This window comes from Eschrichtius robustus, chromosome 12, assembly GCF_028021215.1.
Source record: "Eschrichtius robustus isolate mEscRob2 chromosome 12, mEscRob2.pri, whole genome shotgun sequence".
NCBI lineage: Eukaryota > Metazoa > Chordata > Mammalia > Artiodactyla > Eschrichtiidae > Eschrichtius > Eschrichtius robustus.
The window spans coordinates 86906063-86926977 of NC_090835.1; the positions used below are offsets into that span (position 1 = coordinate 86906063).

Here is a 20915-nt window from a genome sequence, read left to right on the forward strand (position 1 = left end):
CGAAGTATTATCTGGAGCACAAGAAACTTTGTAAGCCTAGTGTTCAGTTCTTCCCAGAAAACTGTAGGTGGCTCTGAAAAGAGCCTTTGGTTTGATTGAGAAACTTGAGCTACATTAAACTAATCCAGACTTCTATTTGCCTTTGGCCTTGTGGTGGCTCTCAGTCTTCTTGGGCAGCAGCACGGCCTGGATGTTGGGCAAGACACCACCCTGCGCGATGGTGACTTTACCCAGCAGCTTGTTGAGCTCCTCGTCGTTGCGGATGGCCAGCTGCAGGTGGCGCGGGATGATACGCGTCTTCTTGTTGTCGCGTGCCGCGTTGCCCGCCAGCTCCAAGATCTCGGCCGTCAGGTACTCCAGCACTGCCGCCAAGTACACCGGCGCGCCGGCCCCGACCCGCTCGGCGTAGTTGCCCTTGCGGAGAAGGCGGTGCACTCGGCCCACAGGGAACTGGAGCCCGGCCCGCGAAGAGCGAGTCTTAGCCTTGGCGCGAGCCTTACCGCCTTGTTTGCCTCGCCCGGACATGGTTCGGGATCAACAACCGCTATCACAGATAACAAGCAAGAACTTTAAAACGCATATTTTATAGGCCCTGCTAGGCGCGAAAAGGAAGCTGTACGATTGGCTAACATTTTACTTTCATTTAGGCCAATGGAAACGCGACTATGCAGGATGCCTACCTCGGCTGGGCAAAAATTGAGCTATGACGTCACTGGAGAAAATCACCAATCACCAGAAATCTTTATCCCGCCTCATTTGCGTAAACCCTTGTTGTTAAAGAAGTGCCTTTTATTTTCCTGGCCTTCTGGTTCATTTCGACCGCAGTACTTCAGCATGCCTGAGCCTGCTAAGTCCACTCGTGTCCCGAAGAAGGGCTCCAAGAAGGCGGTGACCAAGGCGCCGAAGAAGGATGGCAAGAAGCGCAAACGCAGCCGCAAGCAGAGCTACTCCGTGTACGTGTACAAGGTGCTGAAGCAGGTCCACCCGGACACTGGCATCTCATCCAAGGCCATGGGCATCATGAATTCGTTCGCTAACGACATCTTCGAGCGCATCGCGGGCGAGGCGTCGCGCCTGGCGCATTACGCTCGACCATCACATCCAGGGAGATCCAGACGGCTGTTCGCCTGCTGCTGCCTGGAGAGCTGGCCAGGCACGCAGTGTATGAGGGTACCAAGGCTATCACCAAGTATACCAGCTCCAAGTAAATGTGTTTATAGGCGTTGCCAAACCCAAAGGCTCTTTTCAGAGCTGCTTAACACCTCAAGAAAGAGCTGGGGCGCCTTGCCTGTCATTTCCGTGCGGGGGGTGGAGGGGGCGGGGAGAGAGGAGGAGGAGGAGGTGTCTTTGCTGGATCTGGGTAATATTTGAGGAAGTGACATTTAACCCAAATTTGGTGTTAATCTGACAAATGTTCAGACAAGAAAGTGCATTTTTGCGAGCATTTCTGGTGTCAACACTACGTTCTTTGATTCATCTAGCCCGTCTCCCCATGTTTTGACTGGACAGACAATACCTGAAAACCTCGAGAGCAACAATGACAACGCCAGGGAAATCCAGGAAGTAACTGGACTGGTTCCCTTTAGATACTAGTTTAATTTCACAGTTAGGAAGCCCCAAATTAAAATGTTTGCAGTTTAGCACATTCTAAAAGTGCGCCTGGGAGCCTGTAAGCATTGTGAATGGAAGCTATTTTTACGTGTACAGGAACTCCAGACCCATTCACTGCATAGCCCTTTTTCTCGTATCACTTTGCAGCAGACCACGATGCCGTACACTAGTGCAGGAACTAAGGAACAAGACCAGCTACAATATGTGATCTGAACAGCTAACTCCTTAAAAGAAAAGATAGGTACCCCTGAAAAGAGCTTTTACAATTGAAAACGGCAATACAAGATACAGTGCAGTCAGCCGCCAAAGCCACAGTGGGTGTGTCCCTGGAGCTTGAAAGAACAAAGTCTACAGCGGTGACCGTCTTGCGCTTGGCACGTTGGGTGTAGGTTATGGCGTCATGGTCACATTTCATAGTAAGACCTTCAGCACCCCGCGGGTCTCTGTAGACGAGACCGGAGAGGCACTTGACTCCACCCTGGATGTTGGCACACAGGACCTTACCGTGGCTCTTAGCACCACCATTAACCCTAGCCCTTCCCCGCCTTGCCGCGGCCTTGCCATGTTGAGAGTACAGATAAATCAAAACTCTAAAGACAACAGTGGAAAAAAGGTGTACTCAAGGCGGGGGATGGCGGGGGGAGGGGCAGCCGTTTATTTGAATTCTTCGGACCAAATTTAAAACTAGAGAAACCCGAGCGGGGAAGACTCGCATTTCTCGCTCCGCCCCTTCCTTGTTCCAAACAAAGGCGGAGGAGGAAGTACCCTCTACTCCCGAAGTAGCTGAGTTCATCTTGGATAAGGTGAGGCCTAAGGTGCGGTGCCCTTGGAGGGAAGAAAAGGTGCTGTGGACTCAGAGATGTATTTTAGGCACGAAAAAGAGATTAACCAGAGAATGCGGAATGTGCTGCATGGCCTAGGGGCAGGGATGGATGGAGGCTCTTTTTAATTGGGCCCGTTTTAAGCACTTTGAATTTTGAATCACATGTACACATTGTCCATAAATAAACAAAACACACATAAGATAATAAATGCTTCAGTAGAGATGTGCATGGAAAGCCCAAGGAGCACAGAATAAATAATATTATCAATAGAGGAGGGTGGTGTACAAAACAGCATTCTGGGCACTTGAAGTAAGAAAGTGGATATCACATTCAAGGCATCGGAAATGGTTAGTGGGACTAAAATCTACAGGAGTGGGCTTCTCAAAACGATGACAGGATTTCAGTATAAAACCACTAGGTATGAACCATGAAACGTTTATCAAATAAGGTTCTGAAATATTCACGATTCAAGATGCCAATTTAGCGTTGTATGGTTATTTAAATGAAGCAGACTCTCACGTTACTTGTTAAATTAATCTAGCAGTCATAGGAGTTTCTTTGTTCCTCTGAGCATGAAGGAGAAAAAGAAAGTACCACTGGTCCGTTTTGGAACTAGTAGTCCTCTTTTTAACCAGCTGAAAGGAGATGTCAAATTCAACATTGTTACCTTTGCAGCCAGCCAGGGGATCAGAATTGCAAACTGCATAGATCTATATCTAAGGAATATGCAACAATGTCTAATGTTTGGGCTTCCTAGGAGATCTCTTACAAATCAAATGAGACTCCCACATTTTTATTCACTGAGAACAGACAACTCGGTGGTAGTTTTGAATACCGGCAGAGAATTCCATATTGGACAGGAGAAAGAGAATCTGACAACTCTTTAGATCACATTCTTTTGACTACTTTTATGAAGGAGGATTGGAACTGTAATTTCAGGGTAGAGGAACATCTTGGTTTTTTGAGAATCATTAATTATAGACTTTCATTTTTAAGGTTAGGTTCTGAAATTTAAGTAGTTAATATTATAAGAAAGAGCAGGCCTGAGTTCATATTTTACATGAAAAATAGAAAAAAGACTGCAGAGGATTTTAGCCTTCAAAAGGGCTTTATCTTCCACCATCCAGGAAGTCCTCTCTACTGTACAGATTGGCTTATTGTCAATATTGTTGTTTTTTGTTATTTTCATATGTTTACTAGGTACATTCCTCACCTTCGTTCATGCAAGTTTTTTAATACATTTGTTTTCTATAACCTCATATTCTTCTATGAGAACCTACTGTTTAGTCTGTCTCAGCAGGTTTATAAGATAGAAGTTGTAACAGAGATGCGATAATCCATAGAGCTTAAGGAGGGCCTGCTTTCCTTAAGGAGAAACCTGACTTTCTCCCCTAGCCTGTCTTCCTCTGCAGTGTTTCCATGAGCCTTAGTTGTTATAAACTGGAAGTAGCAATGGAATGCTTCAAGCTGGGACTTTATTAGGATTCTTACATCTGAGGAATATATTCACGATAACAAAACTCACAAGAGATACTCATCAAACTAGAATTCACTATATTAGTTGTAATGAGAAGTATGCCTGGCCTGACTGACCAATTTATTGGTCATAAATTGCTTTAGTAAGTTAAGAAAGTAAATGAAGTAGCCTGATTCCTAAGGAACATTTTCATAAATCTTTAACAGCACTATAACTTCTCTCTCTTTATTCTTGGTATAATTGTATCTTAAACAGTCACACTTGCAATCTAGCATGAATTACTTGTCTCCCTGGAGGATTTTGAGGTAGAGGTCACCAACAATCCTCACACCTCACCTTTCCTTTGCTCAGATTCTAGCATTCCATCTCAACTCCCGTGCACATACCTGTCATTAAATTGTTGGAATTTCACTTTTATATCATTTTACATTTGACTGCATGATTTCTTAATATCTGAGAAACATTAGAGCTTTGGAAGTGCTTTCAAAGAACCTCATCCATCTATTCCTGCTCCTGTTATGACCAGGTTCTATTTCTGTACCCTTTCTTCAACTTCTGGGAAAGAACTCCACGTAAGGTTTATAAAACTGAATTCCCAGATGAGAGCCCCCAAAGATGCACTTACATATGGGAGAGGTTAGCACCCTTCAGGCTCTCAAATGTGTTGATTTAGAATCTCAATATCTGTGTGTACAAAAAAGACTACAGACTTAGAATTTTAAAACAAAACTTTGTCATTTATAAAACTGTGCTGCAGGAAGAAAGGAAAAGGGGTGAGAAGGAGACCTGCAAGCTTAACCAAGCAGATGAGTCCAACCTCTCGTTTTGTGGCCCCCAGGTTTTCCTCTCCCTCTCCATGCAATGAAGGTAGGAGTTAGAACTCTTAGATACCAAGACCATGTTTCCTTGGCAAAACAAGACAAAACAAAACAAAATACCAGAAAATGGATGATCTGAGGTCACCGAGGGGTGACACAAAGGTGCAAATGCCATTCTGGTCACTGTGCGATCACAGACAAGTCAGTGAAACTCATTGTACCAGTTTCCTTATCTGCAAAACAGGGGTAGAAACCCAGCCCAGTTTCATCAAAAAGTTGTTTGGATCGAATAAGACAATATATGTATCAGGGAAATAATTAAGCATCATGCAATAAGGGAAGAAGAATTATATAGAAAGTATTGCCAATTCCAGTTATAAATCAGGCATATAATTGTAGAGCCAATGATTTTATGTGACCCAATCAGCCAGCAGAAGGGAAATTAATTTATTTCATCATCAAGTATTTGTTAAGCACCTATGATTATGTGACAAGCACTATGCTAGTATGGAGGATACACAGTGAAAAAAAGCCTGTGAAAGTTCCTGCTCTTGTGACACTTTGAGGGGAGGGGTAAGCTAAGCAATAAAAGAATAAATTAATAAAATTCTTAATATATCAGCTCCTTAGTCAGTGATTTGGATAAAAATAAAGCAGGAAAGGGGATAGGAAGTTGGGGGTCTCAATTTTAAGGAGGGTATGCAGACAAGGCGTCGTGGAGGAGTCATTGGCATAAAGTGCTGAGTCACTACCTGGGGGAATCTGTTCCAGGCAAAAGGAACAAGTACCCAAGTCAGGTACTTAGTGTGTTCTGGGAACTGCAAGAGGCCGTTGTGGCTGGGGAAAGGGAGCTATGGGGTGAGCAGTTTTGAGCTTCTTGTGTCTTTTTCTTTTAGTCCAACTTAATTTCTGCACAGAGCCTTGACAGCCTGCATGTTTTCTAAATAGCTGCTGAAAAAAATGCCCTGCAAAGCAAGATGAGATGGCGCCACCTCTGCTAGGCTCTAGATCCAGGAAAGCAAACAGTATTATTGCAAAACCATCCCGAAAGAGGTGAATTCCAACAAAGGAGTCTTGTTCTCAGCCATACCCCAAGCACAGAGCCTGGAATGTTCACTCAGTGAATGACACCCCAACAAATGTTTTTTTACAGCTTAGTATAATAACCGTACATAGCACTTAGATGGTGTCTTTAGGGAAGTTTTCTTATCTCTAATCATCCCACTCTCACAAAACCCCATGCAAGCCCAACAATTTTGTAAACAATCATCATTTTTGAAAACATATGACAAACTTATGTAGCTCCATAAGAAGACACTGATGTTCACTAAAGCATTACTTATAGTGGCAAAAAATTGGGGACAGTCCTACTGGGTAAAACTAAGGGAGTAGATCAGGAAAATTCCTGTTTCTAGAGTTGTTCAGGTTACTGTTATTGCATAATAAGCAGCCCAAGCTCGGTGGCACAAAACATTTTATTATGTTCATGGATTCTGTGATCAGGAACTAGGTCAGAGCACAGCAGGAATGGCTGTCTGCTCCAAGATGTCTGGGGCCCCAGGTGGAGGATCACTGACTTGTGATTCTTGGGACAGCCGCTGAGGGCTGGAATCGTCTGGAAACATCTTCACTCACATGTCTGACAATTGACACTGGCTGTGGGCTGGGACTGTCTGCCAGAGCACTTTTATGTGGTCTGGCTTCCTAACTGTGTGGTGGCCCAGAATGTTCAGACTTCTCATATATTCCAAAAGTGAGTATCCCAGGACACTTAACCAGAAGCTGTGACTTCCCATCTCAGGATAAAAGTCAAATTCCTAACCAGGTCCCACACAGCATTGCTAGTTGTATATAAGATGATTAAGTGGGAGGTACAAAGGTGGAAGCAGGGATTTCACCCTTAGAAAAGGTCCCTGAAAACCCAAATGAAAATGTCGTTTTACAAAAGTTGTGCAGTCCTAACGATAATTCTTGGGTATAGGACTGTCCTGAGCACAGCTGAACTTCCAGCATCTCTGGCCCTGTTCTGTCAACGCCAGTTGTGCCCTGAGCCATCGAGACAACCAAAACACCCACACGTTTTCAAAATGCCCCTCTAGGGGGCGGTACAGTTTTGTTAGTGGGATGGGGGGAACACGTTGTTTAAAATTTACTAGTTGGGATCCGGTGCCTAAAAGATGGATATTTGTCACAAGAGATACCTTTCCAAAGTTATTCCTCGTGGGCCCCATGGTGTAATGGTTAGCACTCTGGACTTTGAATCCAGCGATCCGAGTTCAAATCTCGGTGGGACCTAACCAACTGTTCTCGTTTTCATTTTTATTTCTGCAATCTCGTCCCTTAAAACCAGCATTTCACCCTGTAATCCAGCCCACCACACGTCAGTCATAATGAGCAATAGTATCTTGGTCAGGCTTCGGAAATTTGAGCCCACCGGCTGCTGGAGCGAAGCTGTATGCAGAAACCAGCGCCGCAGGGAGCAGTCGCCAATCCTGTAACCTGTGCCCAGGTCCGGGCGCGGAGGGGCTGTCTCTCGGCTGCCTCCCCGGGCTTTATTCCTAGAAAGGAATCTATGTGCGCATGCAAACGGACTTTCTGTTTTTAAAAAAATGGCCACATTACCCTAAAACTGGAAAAGGAAGTCTAAACTGAGACGTGATACATATCTGATTAGAAGCTGCTTTCCCTGGCGGCTCTGCTCTTCACTGAGCTTTCTCAGAGGGTGGCATCCGAGCCCACACAGGCAGAGCACGATGGATTAGCAGTCCCGGGCCTTAACCACTTTCAGGCCACCTCGTCCCATCTTAGCTGCAAATTCCTTAGATTCTTTCTTAGACTTATGTTAGTAATACTTCTGCACTTGGATTAAGTTGATCCGTGATCAGTTCTTCAAACTGCAGGTAGCAACCCATGAGTGAGCAGCCCTTGTTGTCACCTTTGAGAATCCTAAGACAGGACAAGTTCTTTCCACTTTGCTCGGGGCAGCTTTCCACATTTTAATGATTGCTGCCCTAACCTGCCCACATCTCCAACCTCATTTGTCACCGTTCCTGTCACACACTTACCTACAAATTAGCTTCTAGTCACAGACCACGATAAAATTATTTCTATTCTTCCATTTTTTTTCCTCTCCACATTTTCTACCAGCAAAACATTTTTGCCCTCCCATTTCCCCTCATGTTATGAGGTCTGATTCTCTACTCATTCCTCAAATATTAACTTAGCCCTTTCAGCCCTTCGTACTGAGGCCTTCATTGACTCCCTTCCTCTAGGCTTACGTGCCCCATCTGTGTGTGCCCCATCTGTGTTTCCTCAGCACCGGAATGTCCCCTTCTCCTACCACCTCACGTTTTAATTGCTTGTTTGATAAGCCCTCCCTCCTGCTCTAGACAGCAAGGTCTCCTAGGGGAGAGACCAGTACTGTGGCCTTGTTCACCTTTCAGTTCTCAGTCTCACAGTCCCTGGTTCCTGTTAGGAGTTCAAAAATACTTGCTGAGTGCAGGGAGTTCCCTGGTTCCTAGTGGTTAGGATTCTGGGCTTTCCCTGGTTGGGGAACTGAGATCCCACAAGATGCATGGCCAACAAAACAAAACAAAACAAAACAAACAAACAAAAAACAAGTTGCTGAGTGCATAAAGTTTTCACCTAACCTGGTTTGATCATCCCAGAACCCAGGATAGTTCATGTCCATGCTTGGTTCCAAATCTTTCTGCTCCACTTCTTCCCAGATTTCTTCTCACTCTTTTCCTTCAATGATCCCAGGTCTACAGTGACTCTAAGAACAAGTCTTTGCCCAAGACGAGCAGAAGCCTCCCGGAAGGTGAATGTCAACCATGACTCTGTCTTAATGAGACCACAGCAGTAGCTAAAGTTGGGGGGGTGGGGGGAAGTGTAACTGGAGCACCGAATTTTGCACTTTTGAATGAGAGTTTGAAAAGAAAGTCTTCTTTGACTACATTCTTGCCCTGTCTTCCTGAAGTCTGTATGTGTCTAGTTTTGGTTACCTATTGGTTGTAGGGAGGCCAGTGCCTGCCATGGGCTTAGCCTCTGGAAAGCACTAATTACACATTTGTCTTTCAGTTGAAGATTTGTGAGCGCTGCACAGAAAACTAGGATTTAGGCTGAAGGTGTTCTTTTTCCCTTTCTGAGGGTGCAGGAAGGAGACAGACCTTAACCTCTGAACACTGCACTTATTTGTCCCCTACTCAGAAGGGTTTCACTTGCTGCTCTCATCACAGTTTGCCTGGGGGCAAGAGTCTGGGAGAGCTGTAGGATGTGGCCCTGGAGAAGTACAGATGCTTTTCTCTGCTAGACGGGGAGCCACACTTCTGCACAAGTCACAGGCGCCTTCCTGCACGTGGTGCACTTTTGTTAACATATCGGGAACCGCGCAGGGTCAAGGCCATTGGGACTATTCTTCCCTGTGGCGTTGGAAAATGTAATTGAACTGGTGTGTTCGTCGCTGACTGGTTATGCCGAGGGAAGAGGAATCTACCTGGCTTCCCCCGCACAGGTTTAAAAGCATCTCCTTTGTAAGGACATTTTTCTTGAATCCGCCAGGTTTCAACAGTTTAGAATCTCCAGTGGAGGATGTTTACCCTCTCTCCTGAGGGTTTCCTACCCACTTTATGCAAAAAATGAACCGTCCTTGGCCATTCTCCACCTGTTCTAAGCTTGAGGAAAACTCCCAACCCAGCTTTCCAGAAAAGAACCAATCTAAGATTTTTCCAGTAAAAGCCACCCTGAAAAAATCCTTCTGCAAGGGAATCCTGCAAGAAGCCTGGTGTTTACAGGGATACTTATAGGGTTGTGGAGTTTTTTGTTGGTTTGTTTGGGGTATTTGGTGGGGTTTTGTTTGGGGCGGGGAGGGAGGGCTTGCGCTTTATAGTCTGTGTCCACGAGAGGGCGCGCCGTCCTCGAAGCCCGCCTCCAGCGTATCTTCGCTTAAAATCTGAAATCCTGGTAGGCAACCCCAAGCTGCAAGCCAAGAAATTCAGTTTCAATTAGGCCAGTCTCATCCTACAGGCGTCGAATTCTGGGAAAATATTTGGAGCAAAACTGGATTCCCCTATACCACTAAAGAATTTGCTAGGCACTCACTCCTAAACTTGCGCAGGATATCGTCGCGCTCTGAGCTAGCGAAAAGCCAGCCCAAGGAGTTTGTGAAGATACTGGATTAGGATGCGACTCAGAACATTCACCAAGACCCATCACAGAAACTGATTTGTCTTGTGGGTTTTCACAAAGTGTGGGCGCCTATGTGTGTGCGGGAAATAGATGTGACAGGCGGGGCGGGAATTTTCTTTGTGTCCTTTTGGGAGTCTCCTCTGCTCATATTTCCCGTTGGTGAAAGGGGAGCAGGAGGACCGTGGGGCTGGACTCGGTCCTAGGAAAATTCCCAAGCGCTTCTCCTTTCTGCTTCCCACCCCCCCACCGCCCCCCAACTCTGAGTTGTGTTCCCAGGACTGCAGGGATCCTTCCTCCAGCCGCGTCTTCCAAGCATGTTTATTTCAGTTTTTCCTTAAACACCAATGTCTCCTCTGCTACTTTGGTAAATCTTTCCATAACGCGTCCGTAAAAGAGAAAGATTATCACCCTAGAAAAAGACGATTTTTCGTGAGAGCAACAGGATCCGATAAAGTAGGGTGAAAGACACCAGGTCTCTGCCTCAGTTTCTTCACCTGTAAAATAGCGATAATGCCTCCCATCTCATAGGGCGATTGTGAGCCTTGGGTGAAGTAATAGTACAGAACACTTGTCACAAAACCGAGCACTCTGTGGGAATGGGTGAGTGGAGGGGAGGATTCCTAACATTTGGAAGTCAATGTTTTCTATTAGATTCTGGCTAAAAGATGGATGCAGGCGTGTGACAGGTAAGCGTCCATGACTTAATCCTAGAGGAGGAAAAGCAAAATGTACATACACCTTTCAGATAACCAGATCAAGGGACTTAGGGAGGAAGAACTATATCATCAAAGAATTTAGCAAACACTAACTAAGGATAGGCCCCATGGTGTAATGGTTAGCACTCTGGACTCTGAATCCAGCGATCCGAGTTCAAATCTCGGTGGGACCTGAGGTTTACCTGTTCTTATCTGGTTATCCATCTCCTCTCTGCAAATTTCTGATAATTTTGTTATTTCTACGGAAGCTTTCCCATTACAACCCCTAGAAATTTCCATCCGCAGACACATGAGCTAACGTGGGGGAAAAAGTCCTGTCCCTTTCATTAGGTTCAAATATAATTTTACTCTTCATATACTAAATACTTCTCAAAAATGCTTTGAGATACTTTTTACTGATCACATGCTACTATTAAACTTGAAAACAACTCAAACTGGGGGGGCGGGGGGGAGATTCTTAAAATACAAAGACACTCATTGGAAATAACTAAATATCATATTAAATATATATCTCATATCTCATTTTAAATATATTTTTCTGTTTCAGAGTAGTATAATAATCAGTCACAGCCTTTAAGCATAAAAAATGCAATATATGGGGATACAATTCCATGACAGCTATAGAACAGAAATGCCTTTAAAAGAGAAAAATAATTCATGAACATTTTTCGACTGTTAAATAAAAGTATACCAAGTACATTTTTAAAGGATGCTAGGGTATATCAAACTGCTCTTAGGCTCCAATGGAAAAAAAATCAATGATGGATTGGACTCTTTTAATGTTCAAATCTTACCATATACTGGCAATTACATTCTTTAGAATGATTTAAATTTATTAAGAAACATTTTAGAAGACCACTGGAAAGCAGTGTGTAAGAGCATCAAGATATTTGGCAATTCATAAAGACGAAGGAATTAAGATAGCATGAAGACACTGTCCTTGGTTAAAACAATGAAGTGATAGACCAAAGCAGCCCCCTCACCATCATCTCACTCTCAGACTCATTCATTTCTAATTTTCAGGTGGATTTTTTTCTTCTGTGAATTTCCCATTTGTGTGCATTTGATTTAAGATAGCTTATTATGATTTTGTAGGCTTTCATCAAAGCATATTTTTATTAAGCCTTTGTTGCTCAAACTTTTCTTATGTAATAGTTTCCAAGTAAATTTTTTTCTTCTGAGTTCTCTTATTATTTGCAACTACATGTTTTATTATTTTATATTTTGTATTTAAGTCACTAATCTATCTGGAACTTGATTTGTTACTGGCTGAGAGGTAAATGTCCATCTTTGTTTTCTCCAATAGGCAAAGTTAGTTATAGCATCACAATTTATTTTAAAATCAATTTTGCCTACCTACTGAATTGAAATATCAACTTCATCATTTATTAATTTCTACATATCCTTATATCCATTTTTAAATTTATCTATTTCCCTCTATGTATATACTTATGACAGTGCTAGGATCTTCTGATTAGATTTTCTTTTAATACATTTTACTGCCCATAGAGCATTCTTCCCCTAGGCTATCTGACATTTTCAGGTGCAGGGGAATAAGAAGATAAAGAGGGGGAGGTTGGAGATTTAAATAATGTTTCATTTTGTAATTTCAAGCTCCTGGTAAAGAACTGAGAACAAATTGAGATGAGCTGACATAGGAGCCAGTTAGCCTGGGGTAGACAAATCCCAGCAGTTGGGTTTCAGTCCTTTGGATCTCTGTTTATTTATCTTACTCGTAGTAAAGATGCTGGTGCCATTAAACATGGTCCTTTGTTTGGTGAACCCTGCAGGCTTTGAAGAGATCCAGAAAATAACAATCATAGGCCATAAAAGGGCTTCAGCACTTGTTTGAGATATTTGGGATGTGATAAAGCTCATAGTTTACACAAATAAAGCCACGGGTTCAATCTCTGAGGGACATCTTTGATTTTTATGATCCACACCTCAAGGACAGTCTGTGACTGTTCTATTTTTCCCTCTCTTCCACTGTTCCCTGTTCCTTCTCTATTCCTCCCACCAGACCTGTTTTAAGTTTTGTTTGTTTTCTTTATTCTCTTTCCTGCCTACTTGCAAACTAAACCAACTGTGAAGTATTGTCGCTGCTCTTTTTGAGATAACTTGAAGGACTGCATTTAAGGCTTGGAACTGTCAGAAGCACTTTAGTAACATCAGGCTTGTTTGTAAATGGTTGCAGCAAGAGACCTACAGATTGAATGGCAGTTTCAAATCCTGAAATCACACTGAGGCTTTTATATCATATGTATGAATCAAAGAATTTATGTGGAGAAAAGTCAGAAAGTTTATTCTAAGCTGGATTCGTCTGGAGTCTTGGGAATGAAACACCTGGAGAATGGTGAGAAAATTGCATAAATCCTTGCTCACTGCAGTTGAGCTCTCAAAATGTTCTGTTCATTTCCACAAAATTTTACTGACTCCTTCAAAGTATAGGGCACTGCACCAGAAGATGGGGCCTCTACAACTAACAGCTAAACATATACAAGTAAGTACGAAACAAAACAAAACAAACAAAAAGAAAAACAGATGTGGATCTTTTTCTCCAGACCACTGGCCAAGAATGCAGTGAACTGGATTACTTTTCTCCAAAATTAGTTGTCTCCACAGTTGTCTCCAAATCAAAAGATGTCCCTCAGAGATTGAACCCTTGGCTTTATTTGTGTAAACTATGAGCTTTATCACATCCCAAATATCTCAAACAAATGCTGAAGCCCTTTTATGACCTATGATTATCTTCTGGATCTCTTCAAAGCCTGCAGGGTTCGCCAAAGAAAGGACCGTGTTTAATGGCACCAGCATCTTTACTACGAGTAAGATAACTAAACAGAGATCTATAGGGACCATGCTAGAGGGCAGGAAGGAGATATTAAAGAAGCAATTAAAATATGTGGTGGTATGACAAGGGCAGTCTGGGTGCCGAGGAAGCATACATGGGAGCAGCTAAGCCGAGATAAAGGAAGCCAGAGAAGCCTCAGTAAGAAGCCCTGTAAAGCCTACGCTGGGATCTGAGGAACGAGAAGAGAATCAAGGCAGGTGGTGAAGTGAGAGCAGAGAGAGGAGGTCTAAAGAATCCCACCATAGCTCATGCCTGGAAGACAAGTGTCAAGACCGAGGAGGGAGATGCAGCAGGTTGAGGGTAACAGCATCAAAGTGTAAAGGGCTCCTCGGGCACACCCTCCTTATTTACCTGTCTGCGCTCAATGTTCCATTTTAAGCAAAAGTCCTCCCTTTTCTCCATTAATTAAATATCTATCATTGATCTGGACTCATGGAATCCTATTTTTTTTCCTATTACACGGTGCTCAAATTAGCCATATTTACCTAGTAGAGCCCTTTCAAGCTGGGTTCTGGGTCCTTGAAGATACCACTGTCATTTGTTTGAGCACGTTCTTACCTTCTGACATAACTAGTTGTTCCAGGCTTGACTTGCATCTACCCTGCCCCAGCCCCAAAGTCAGCCATTTCTCAGAGATTTCTGGTTTCTTTCAATGGGGGATAGTGTTGGAGGCCCTCCTGGAGACTTGTTCTAGTTACTTCTATGATGTCTGCTTCTTGGCCCTTTTAATGGAAAGACCTAAGAAATACATGTGCATGTATATACACATGTGCATATATACATACACATATGCATATGCATATATGTGCACATATACATGCCTATATACATACATATACATACTTAAAAAATCATGAGCTCACACTGATACCTCCAACTCTAATCCAACTCTGCAGGATTCTTTCTGGCATTACCTCATCTCATATCTTTACTTGTCCCTTCTTCCACACTGAGATCCATAGCTCCAACAATATCAGCATATTTACTCACTTGCTTTCTAGACACACACAGTGGCTAAGGAATCGCTTTGCTGTCCACTACCAAAAAAAATCTACTGAAAAGTGTTGAAGATTTGTTTGCAGTTCTCCCCTACATTGACCGAGAGTAAAGGTACACTGTCAACTGCCGTGTTCACAAATTACATTCTTTACTCTTCCATGTAGTTATGATAATGGGATAGAATTGAGTTCATTTGTTGTGTTTTGGATTTTTTTCCCCTCCACTTCCTATCCTTGCTGATTTAATATTATTTTTTGAAAATGTAGAAGAGTCACATGCTTTCAAAAGGTAAATGTATACAAAAAAGTGTACTCAGAGAAACGTTCTCCCGATATCCCTTATATTCCATTTATCCCAGAACTATTACTATCCTTTTAGATAACCAGCTTCACTGGTTTACCTTTGCTGTTTTCTTTCCAAAGGGAAAAACACATATATTTTCCTAATCCTCCCCTTTTCTTTTGAAAAAAGATAGCATACTATAATCCTGATCTGCCCCTTCCCCTGCCCCCCGCCCCCCACCACCACTTAACAATATCTCCTGAAAATCACTCCATATCTTTTTTGTAGCTGCATAGCATTTCTTCTCTGAGTCCACATGTCATAGTTTATTCAACCAATCTCCTATGCCTGGACATTTAGTTACTTAAAATGCTTTTAGGGGGTAAACAAGCAAAATAAATTGAAGGTGGTTGGTCCTGCCCAATAAGAACATATTCACCAGCAAAGTAAAGGAACAAAACAGGTCCACCTCCTGCAAATTTTTATTAATATTTTTTCTTTTGATATTTTGCTCTGTAAATTCTCATTGTTTAGAAGAGTTTATATTTTCTTGTCATACTATAGGCACTCATTTAAAAGTATTTTAATTAGAAATTTTCTCTCAATTTCTTTGGCAAATATATCAAGAAAACTTCTATTTTTCCTCTGAGTTTGTCCATGCAATTCAGAGACAGAGAGACAGAGCAAAGACAAAGACAGACAAAGAGACAGAGCAAACATCACAACCACACTCAGATATGGCAGGGATGTTGGAATTATCAGACCTGGAATTTTAAGACAACTACGATTAAGATGCTAAGTGCTCTAATGCATGAAGTAGACAACATGCAACAAAAGATGGGCAATGTAAGCAGAGAGATGGAAATTCTAAGAAAGAATCATAAAGAAATGCTAGAGATCAAAAACACTGTAACAGAAATGAAGAATGCCTTTGATGGGCTTACTGGTGGATGGGACACAGCTGAGAAAAGGATCACTGAGCTTGAGAATATCTCCATAGAAACATCCAAAACTGAAAAGCAAAAAAACAAAAAGACTGGAAAAACAGAGAACAGAATATCCAAGAACTGTGACAACTACAAAAGGCATAACATATGTGTAATGGAAATTTCAGGAGGAGAAAAAAAGAAACAGAAAAAATGTTTGGAACAAAAATGACTGAAAATTTCCCCAAATTAATGAGAGACACCAAACCACAGACCCAGGAACCTCAGAGAACACCAAGATAAATGCCAAAAAAATTATACGAAGGCATATCATTTTCAAGCTACAGGAAAACAAACATAAAGAAAAAAATCTTGAAAGTTGATAGAGGAAAAAAAATTACCTAAGAGGAGCAAAGATAAGAATTATATCAACTTCTCCTCAGAACACATGTAAGCAAGAAGAGAGTAGAGTGAAATATTTAAAGCGTTGAGAGAAAAAAAAAAAACAAAAAAACTAGAATTCTGCACCTTGTGAAATTACCCCTCAAAAGCGAAGAAGAAATAAAGAATTACACAAACAAAAATTGAGAATTTGTTGCCAGTGGATCTGCCTTGCAAGAAATGTTAAAAGATGTTCTTTAGAGAGAAGAAAATGACATAGGTCAGAAACTTGGGTCTACATAAAGAAAGAGCATCAGAGAAGGAATAAGTAAAGGTAAAATAAAAACTTTTATTTTTCTTATTCTAAATTGATCTGACTGATAACGGTTTGTTCAAAATAATAATACCAACAATATGTTTGATTGTATATATAGATGCAGATATAGGTATGAATCACTGAATCACTTTGCTGTACAGTTGAAACTAACACAACTTTGTAAATCAACTATACTTTAATGTTTTAAAAAGGCACAATCCATTAAAGAAAGAATTAAAGCTGAACTTCATTAAAATTTAAGAACTTCTGCTCTGTGAAAGACACTTTGAGGAGAATGAAAAGACACACAGACCGAGAGAAAATATTTGCAAATGACACATCTAATAAAGGACTGCTACCCAAAATGTGTTAAAACACAACGACACAACAACCCAATTATAGTTTATGGCGAATAATTCTCTAACTCCTGTTATTTTGTTTCTCTGCAAGATGCCTCAGACAGCAGCCATCAAGATTCAACGTCTGAGGCTTCAGTCAGGTTTAAATCCGAATTGTTAAGCGGTGAGGAGTTTGCCTTTACCTTATAAAACCGTGAAGAGAAAGGCCTCGCTGGGAGTTGAACCCAGGATCTCCTGTTTACTAGACAGGCGCTTTAACCAACTAAGCCACGAAGCCACCACTCCTGAAAACTATTGAGCATCTTATTTTACAAAATGTCACACTTTAATCTGCAATTTTTTTTTTTTTTTTATTTCAGCAGTTTCTTTGGGATTTAACTAGAAGGTGTACCTGGGCAGGAATCTCCTCTTCTAGGAATGGAACGTTGATCTGGCCAGAGATAAAACTCAGAACTGGACAGCCAAAGGACTTGAGGGGGCCATTTCTTGTACTTGAATTTATCAGGCAAAGAGAAAGATCTGGGTGTGGACCCAGTCAGTCCAAACATTCCAAATAAGGATTGGGCTTCTTCATCAACTTGAGCAGTTGTCCTTGGACCCTCTTTGCTTGTCTGGTACAGCTGACAGAACTCTTTCATTGTGGGGTTTCCCTTGGTTACCTGAGGGACATTCACACATTAGGTGTTCAGTATTAATTAGTTATATTCCAACCCTGCTTCAGGATTTCGTTTCAGCTCTGTCTCCTCCAGATACACCAAAATTCCTATTTGGGAGTTTCTTTCATGGATTCTTAAATTCCCATGACAACTGTCAGCACTCTTAACTCAGTGTTGCCAGCAGACAATTGATGTTAGAATTACCTGGGAGTGCTTGGTAAAATTAAGAGTCTTGGGATCTATCTACCCTATATCTCTTTAGTAAAGGATCCATTGCAAGAGGGGTTATGGAATCTGCATTTGTAATAAGTCTCCCGGGGGATACTTTTGGCTGCAAATATTGGATTCGCCATTGTAACAATCGCTGGCTTTTCTGGAAGCCCTTGGAGTTCTGGTGCGGTGTCTTCCTGTCTGTAGCCCATACCTAGCTCAATGTGTTTCTTTTGTGGACATATTGGGCTGTCAGTTAACGCGTTTTGTCATTAAAATCAAAATCACGAATTTGAACTGCGTCTGTGTCCACTAGGGATTTCCAAATGTAACCCCAAGGTGAGCTCGTTTTAATATAATGTCTTTGGGGCCCCAACCTGTTACCTCCAATGCTTCGTTGGGTGTGGGGTGGGGGCTTGAATTCATCAGGGAAGACGATGATCTCTTAAGGAAAAATTGGGCCAGCGCCTTTGGTAAAGTCGAGGTAGTAGGTGGCGTTAATGCGGTGGTTTCTATTGCTCTCTGCTCCCCTCCTCCCACTCGCCTTCTCCCTTTCGTATTGAGTAAAGGCAAACATTTCTCTGGAACTTGAGGTGATCTAGTGAGAGGGGATCGGAAAAAGTGGGTGGATTCTGAAAGCACAGAGAGCTTGCTGTGTTTTCTCTGTAATAATCCTCATATTTTGATGCAATTCCACAAAACCAGAAATAATTCAGTATTTCCTTAAATGCACAGCACAAATACATTGCTTCTAATTAAAAAATAATTGCAAAAGCACAACACCCGGCAACCGGGATGGCCGAGTGGTTAAGGCGTTGGACTTAAGATCCAATGGGCTAGTGCCCGCGTGGGTTCGAACCCCACTCTCGGTAGGTTGAATTTTGATCCCCAGAATCTTTCCGGAAAGGAATACAGGGCTTTGGAAATATACGCGATTGATTACATGTCTATTTTTCTATCCTTTTGTGAAAACACTACTTTGCTTTTTGTCTTCAAGCCTAAAGAAATTGCTTCAGTAGGTGGTATTAAGTGTGTGAATTATTTTCCCCCCGTCTTATCAGATTGCCAACATAAGAAAAACCACCTGAATCAATAGTCTGCCTACAGAGATTTAAATACTCCAGCCCTTTGAGTTCCAAGAGGAATGGAACTTTGGACCCATTTGTTCTTCAGGCAACAGTAAAGAAGCTCTCTGTAGCTCCCAGGATGTGAGTAGGGGGATTCTCATTGTTTCCAAATGGTTGTACTCAGAAAGCCCAACTCAACTCTGCCTGGGCTGTCCCTCCAACTCTGGAAAACACTGTTGATTCCTCGCCAGCAGAAAACGTTTTTTGTTTTTTTTTTTCCAGTTTGAAATGTAAAAGTAGTCCCTTAATGGAGTTTTTTTTTGCATTTCTCTTGTTGTGTTATCAAACATCTTTTATGTTTAAAAGCCATCTGTATTTCCTTTGCTGTGAACTGCTTTTTAATATTCTTTACTCATTTTTCTACTTAATTGTTAGGTCTTTCTCTTCGGATTTTTAGGAGCCCTTTAAATGAGTCGATTAAGTCATGTTTTGATATGTCACAAGTAGTCCGGTTGCTAAAATGCCTTTGCACTTTATGGCAAATTTGGACATGTAGACTTTGAACTATGCAGGTGAAATTATCAGTCTTTTCTTCTGGTTTTATGTCTGACTTGGATATGCCTTTTCCCACTACAGGATCAGCAAAGGTAACAAAAGAACTCTCTGATTTCTTCTAGAATGTCCATTATTTCTTTTTATATTTAGATCTTTGATATATTCGATTTTTTCTGGGTCTTAACATGTGAGTTGTGTCTGGTAGAATGTCAAGTGCCTCTGGGGGCCACTCTCCATCTTTGCTCCCCCTGTCCCTTTCTTGGGGACAGGGAGAGCAAAGATGCCACTGACTCTCTTGAGTGACCCTCACACACTTCCTCCCTATGGATACCTGGAAACCAATATTTATATTTTAGATTAATATAAGCATGCTTCCTAAGTGTTATATATATTATCTATTGTAGATATTAATTTCACATCTAACACATAATGTAACAATAACTACCATTTGATCCCTTAATCTACTTGTTTTGCAGCATACATCTTGACATCAAGTATGCAGCATTGGGCTGGGGACGACTAAGTCCCCATCCTCCCAGGCTTCTGGACAGAGGAAGAGACTTGACAATGGTAATTCTAAGAGGTATCTCTTAGTATCCTTTAGTTTTAAAACTAGAATGTGTATATCCCTGGGAATAAATGGACACTGACAGTTTTAAGGGAATCATTTTCCTGACCTTGGACACCCATGTGGATTCACTGAGTGATCTGCCTGAAAACTTTCTGCTTTCCCACCTCCTTTTGTCACAACTCTTCTCCCACTAAGGAAAAAGGACATAACTCTCAACCATCCCGTATCTTACCCTTCATATTTCCCCAAGACACAAAGCCTCCTCGAAGCATCTGACAAAAGGACTCTAGAAAATGGTGTCAGAAAGTGAATGTCTTAAAAGACTGGTTAACAAAATTCTTTTGCAACTCAGGTGGTTTCTTATTGTATTTGCTTTTAAACATGAAAGAGGGTCTAACCCAGTTGTCAATAATAGATTAACAGAAATTTTTAATGGGGACTTCCTTGGCGGCCCAGTGGCTAAGACTCCATGCTTCGAATACAAGGGGTGCGAGTTCAGGTTCAATCCCTGGTCGGAGAACTAAGATCCCACATGCCGCACTGAGCGGCCAAAAAAAAAAATTTTAATGATAATGTGGTTTTAGCATGTAATATAGAGGTTAGAAAAATTAGAATCGCATTCCTATTTCAAAACTCCTTTAATTCCTATCTACTTATTTATCTCATATCTATAAAAATGAAATAGACATAAAATTGATGTTGAACTTGTTTCAGTCTTGCAACAAGGACTATTCATCCATGGATACACAAATTAATTAGAAAATATTAGTCCCATCCATCTCATTAAGAGATGAGTTTGCAATTCAATTTTAGTTTGTATGTCTATAACTTATCAAAACATACACTCACAGTGATTCGATCTAATAAAAATTGCAATAACTTAATGCAGAAAACAAATTGTTAACTCAAAGCTATATAGTCACCGGAAATTTTTTCTTAAATTAAGTTCAATGTTTATACTTTTTTGTTGCAGAAAGCACAACAGAGTAGATCAAAAACAGCCATATCACAATAAAATGTATTTTGTGGGGTAGGGAAATGAAAATACGAGTTCAAATACAAAAGAGAGGATGTAAAATTTCAAATGTAGAGAAAATTTATTTTTTTAA

At 41.6% G+C, this 20915-nt stretch overlaps 1 protein-coding gene, 4 non-coding genes and 1 pseudogene across 5 annotated transcripts; 4 read left to right on the plus strand and 2 right to left on the minus strand.

Moving 5' to 3' along the window:
- Positions 1-132: 132 nt before the first annotated feature.
- H2AC13 (H2A clustered histone 13) lies at positions 133-525 on the minus strand. The gene has a single exon (XM_068557073.1). The coding sequence runs from the start codon at positions 523-525 to the stop codon at positions 133-135; it is 393 nt and encodes a 130-aa protein (XP_068413174.1).
- A 309-nt stretch (positions 526-834) lies between these two features.
- On the plus strand, positions 835-1208 carry LOC137772915 (histone H2B type 1-C/E/F/G/I-like; annotated as a pseudogene).
- A 5745-nt stretch (positions 1209-6953) lies between these two features.
- On the plus strand, positions 6954-7025 carry TRNAQ-UUG (transfer RNA glutamine (anticodon UUG)). The gene has a single exon. It is a non-coding gene; the product is annotated as a tRNA-Gln (tRNA).
- A 3709-nt stretch (positions 7026-10734) lies between these two features.
- TRNAQ-CUG (transfer RNA glutamine (anticodon CUG)) lies at positions 10735-10806 on the plus strand. Its single transcript has one exon. It is a non-coding gene; the product is annotated as a tRNA-Gln (tRNA).
- A 6144-nt stretch (positions 10807-16950) lies between these two features.
- On the minus strand, positions 16951-17024 carry TRNAT-AGU (transfer RNA threonine (anticodon AGU)). Its single transcript has one exon. It is a non-coding gene; the product is annotated as a tRNA-Thr (tRNA).
- A 1378-nt stretch (positions 17025-18402) lies between these two features.
- Positions 18403-18485, plus strand: TRNAL-UAA (transfer RNA leucine (anticodon UAA)). Its single transcript has one exon. It is a non-coding gene; the product is annotated as a tRNA-Leu (tRNA).
- Positions 18486-20915: the final 2430 nt, after the last annotated feature.

Bases quoted from the DNA above. Each gene is read 5' to 3' on its own strand.
- H2AC13 (XM_068557073.1), bottom strand. From the start codon at position 525: ATGTCCGGGCGAGGCAAACAAGGCGGTAAGGCTCGCGCCAAGGCTAAG.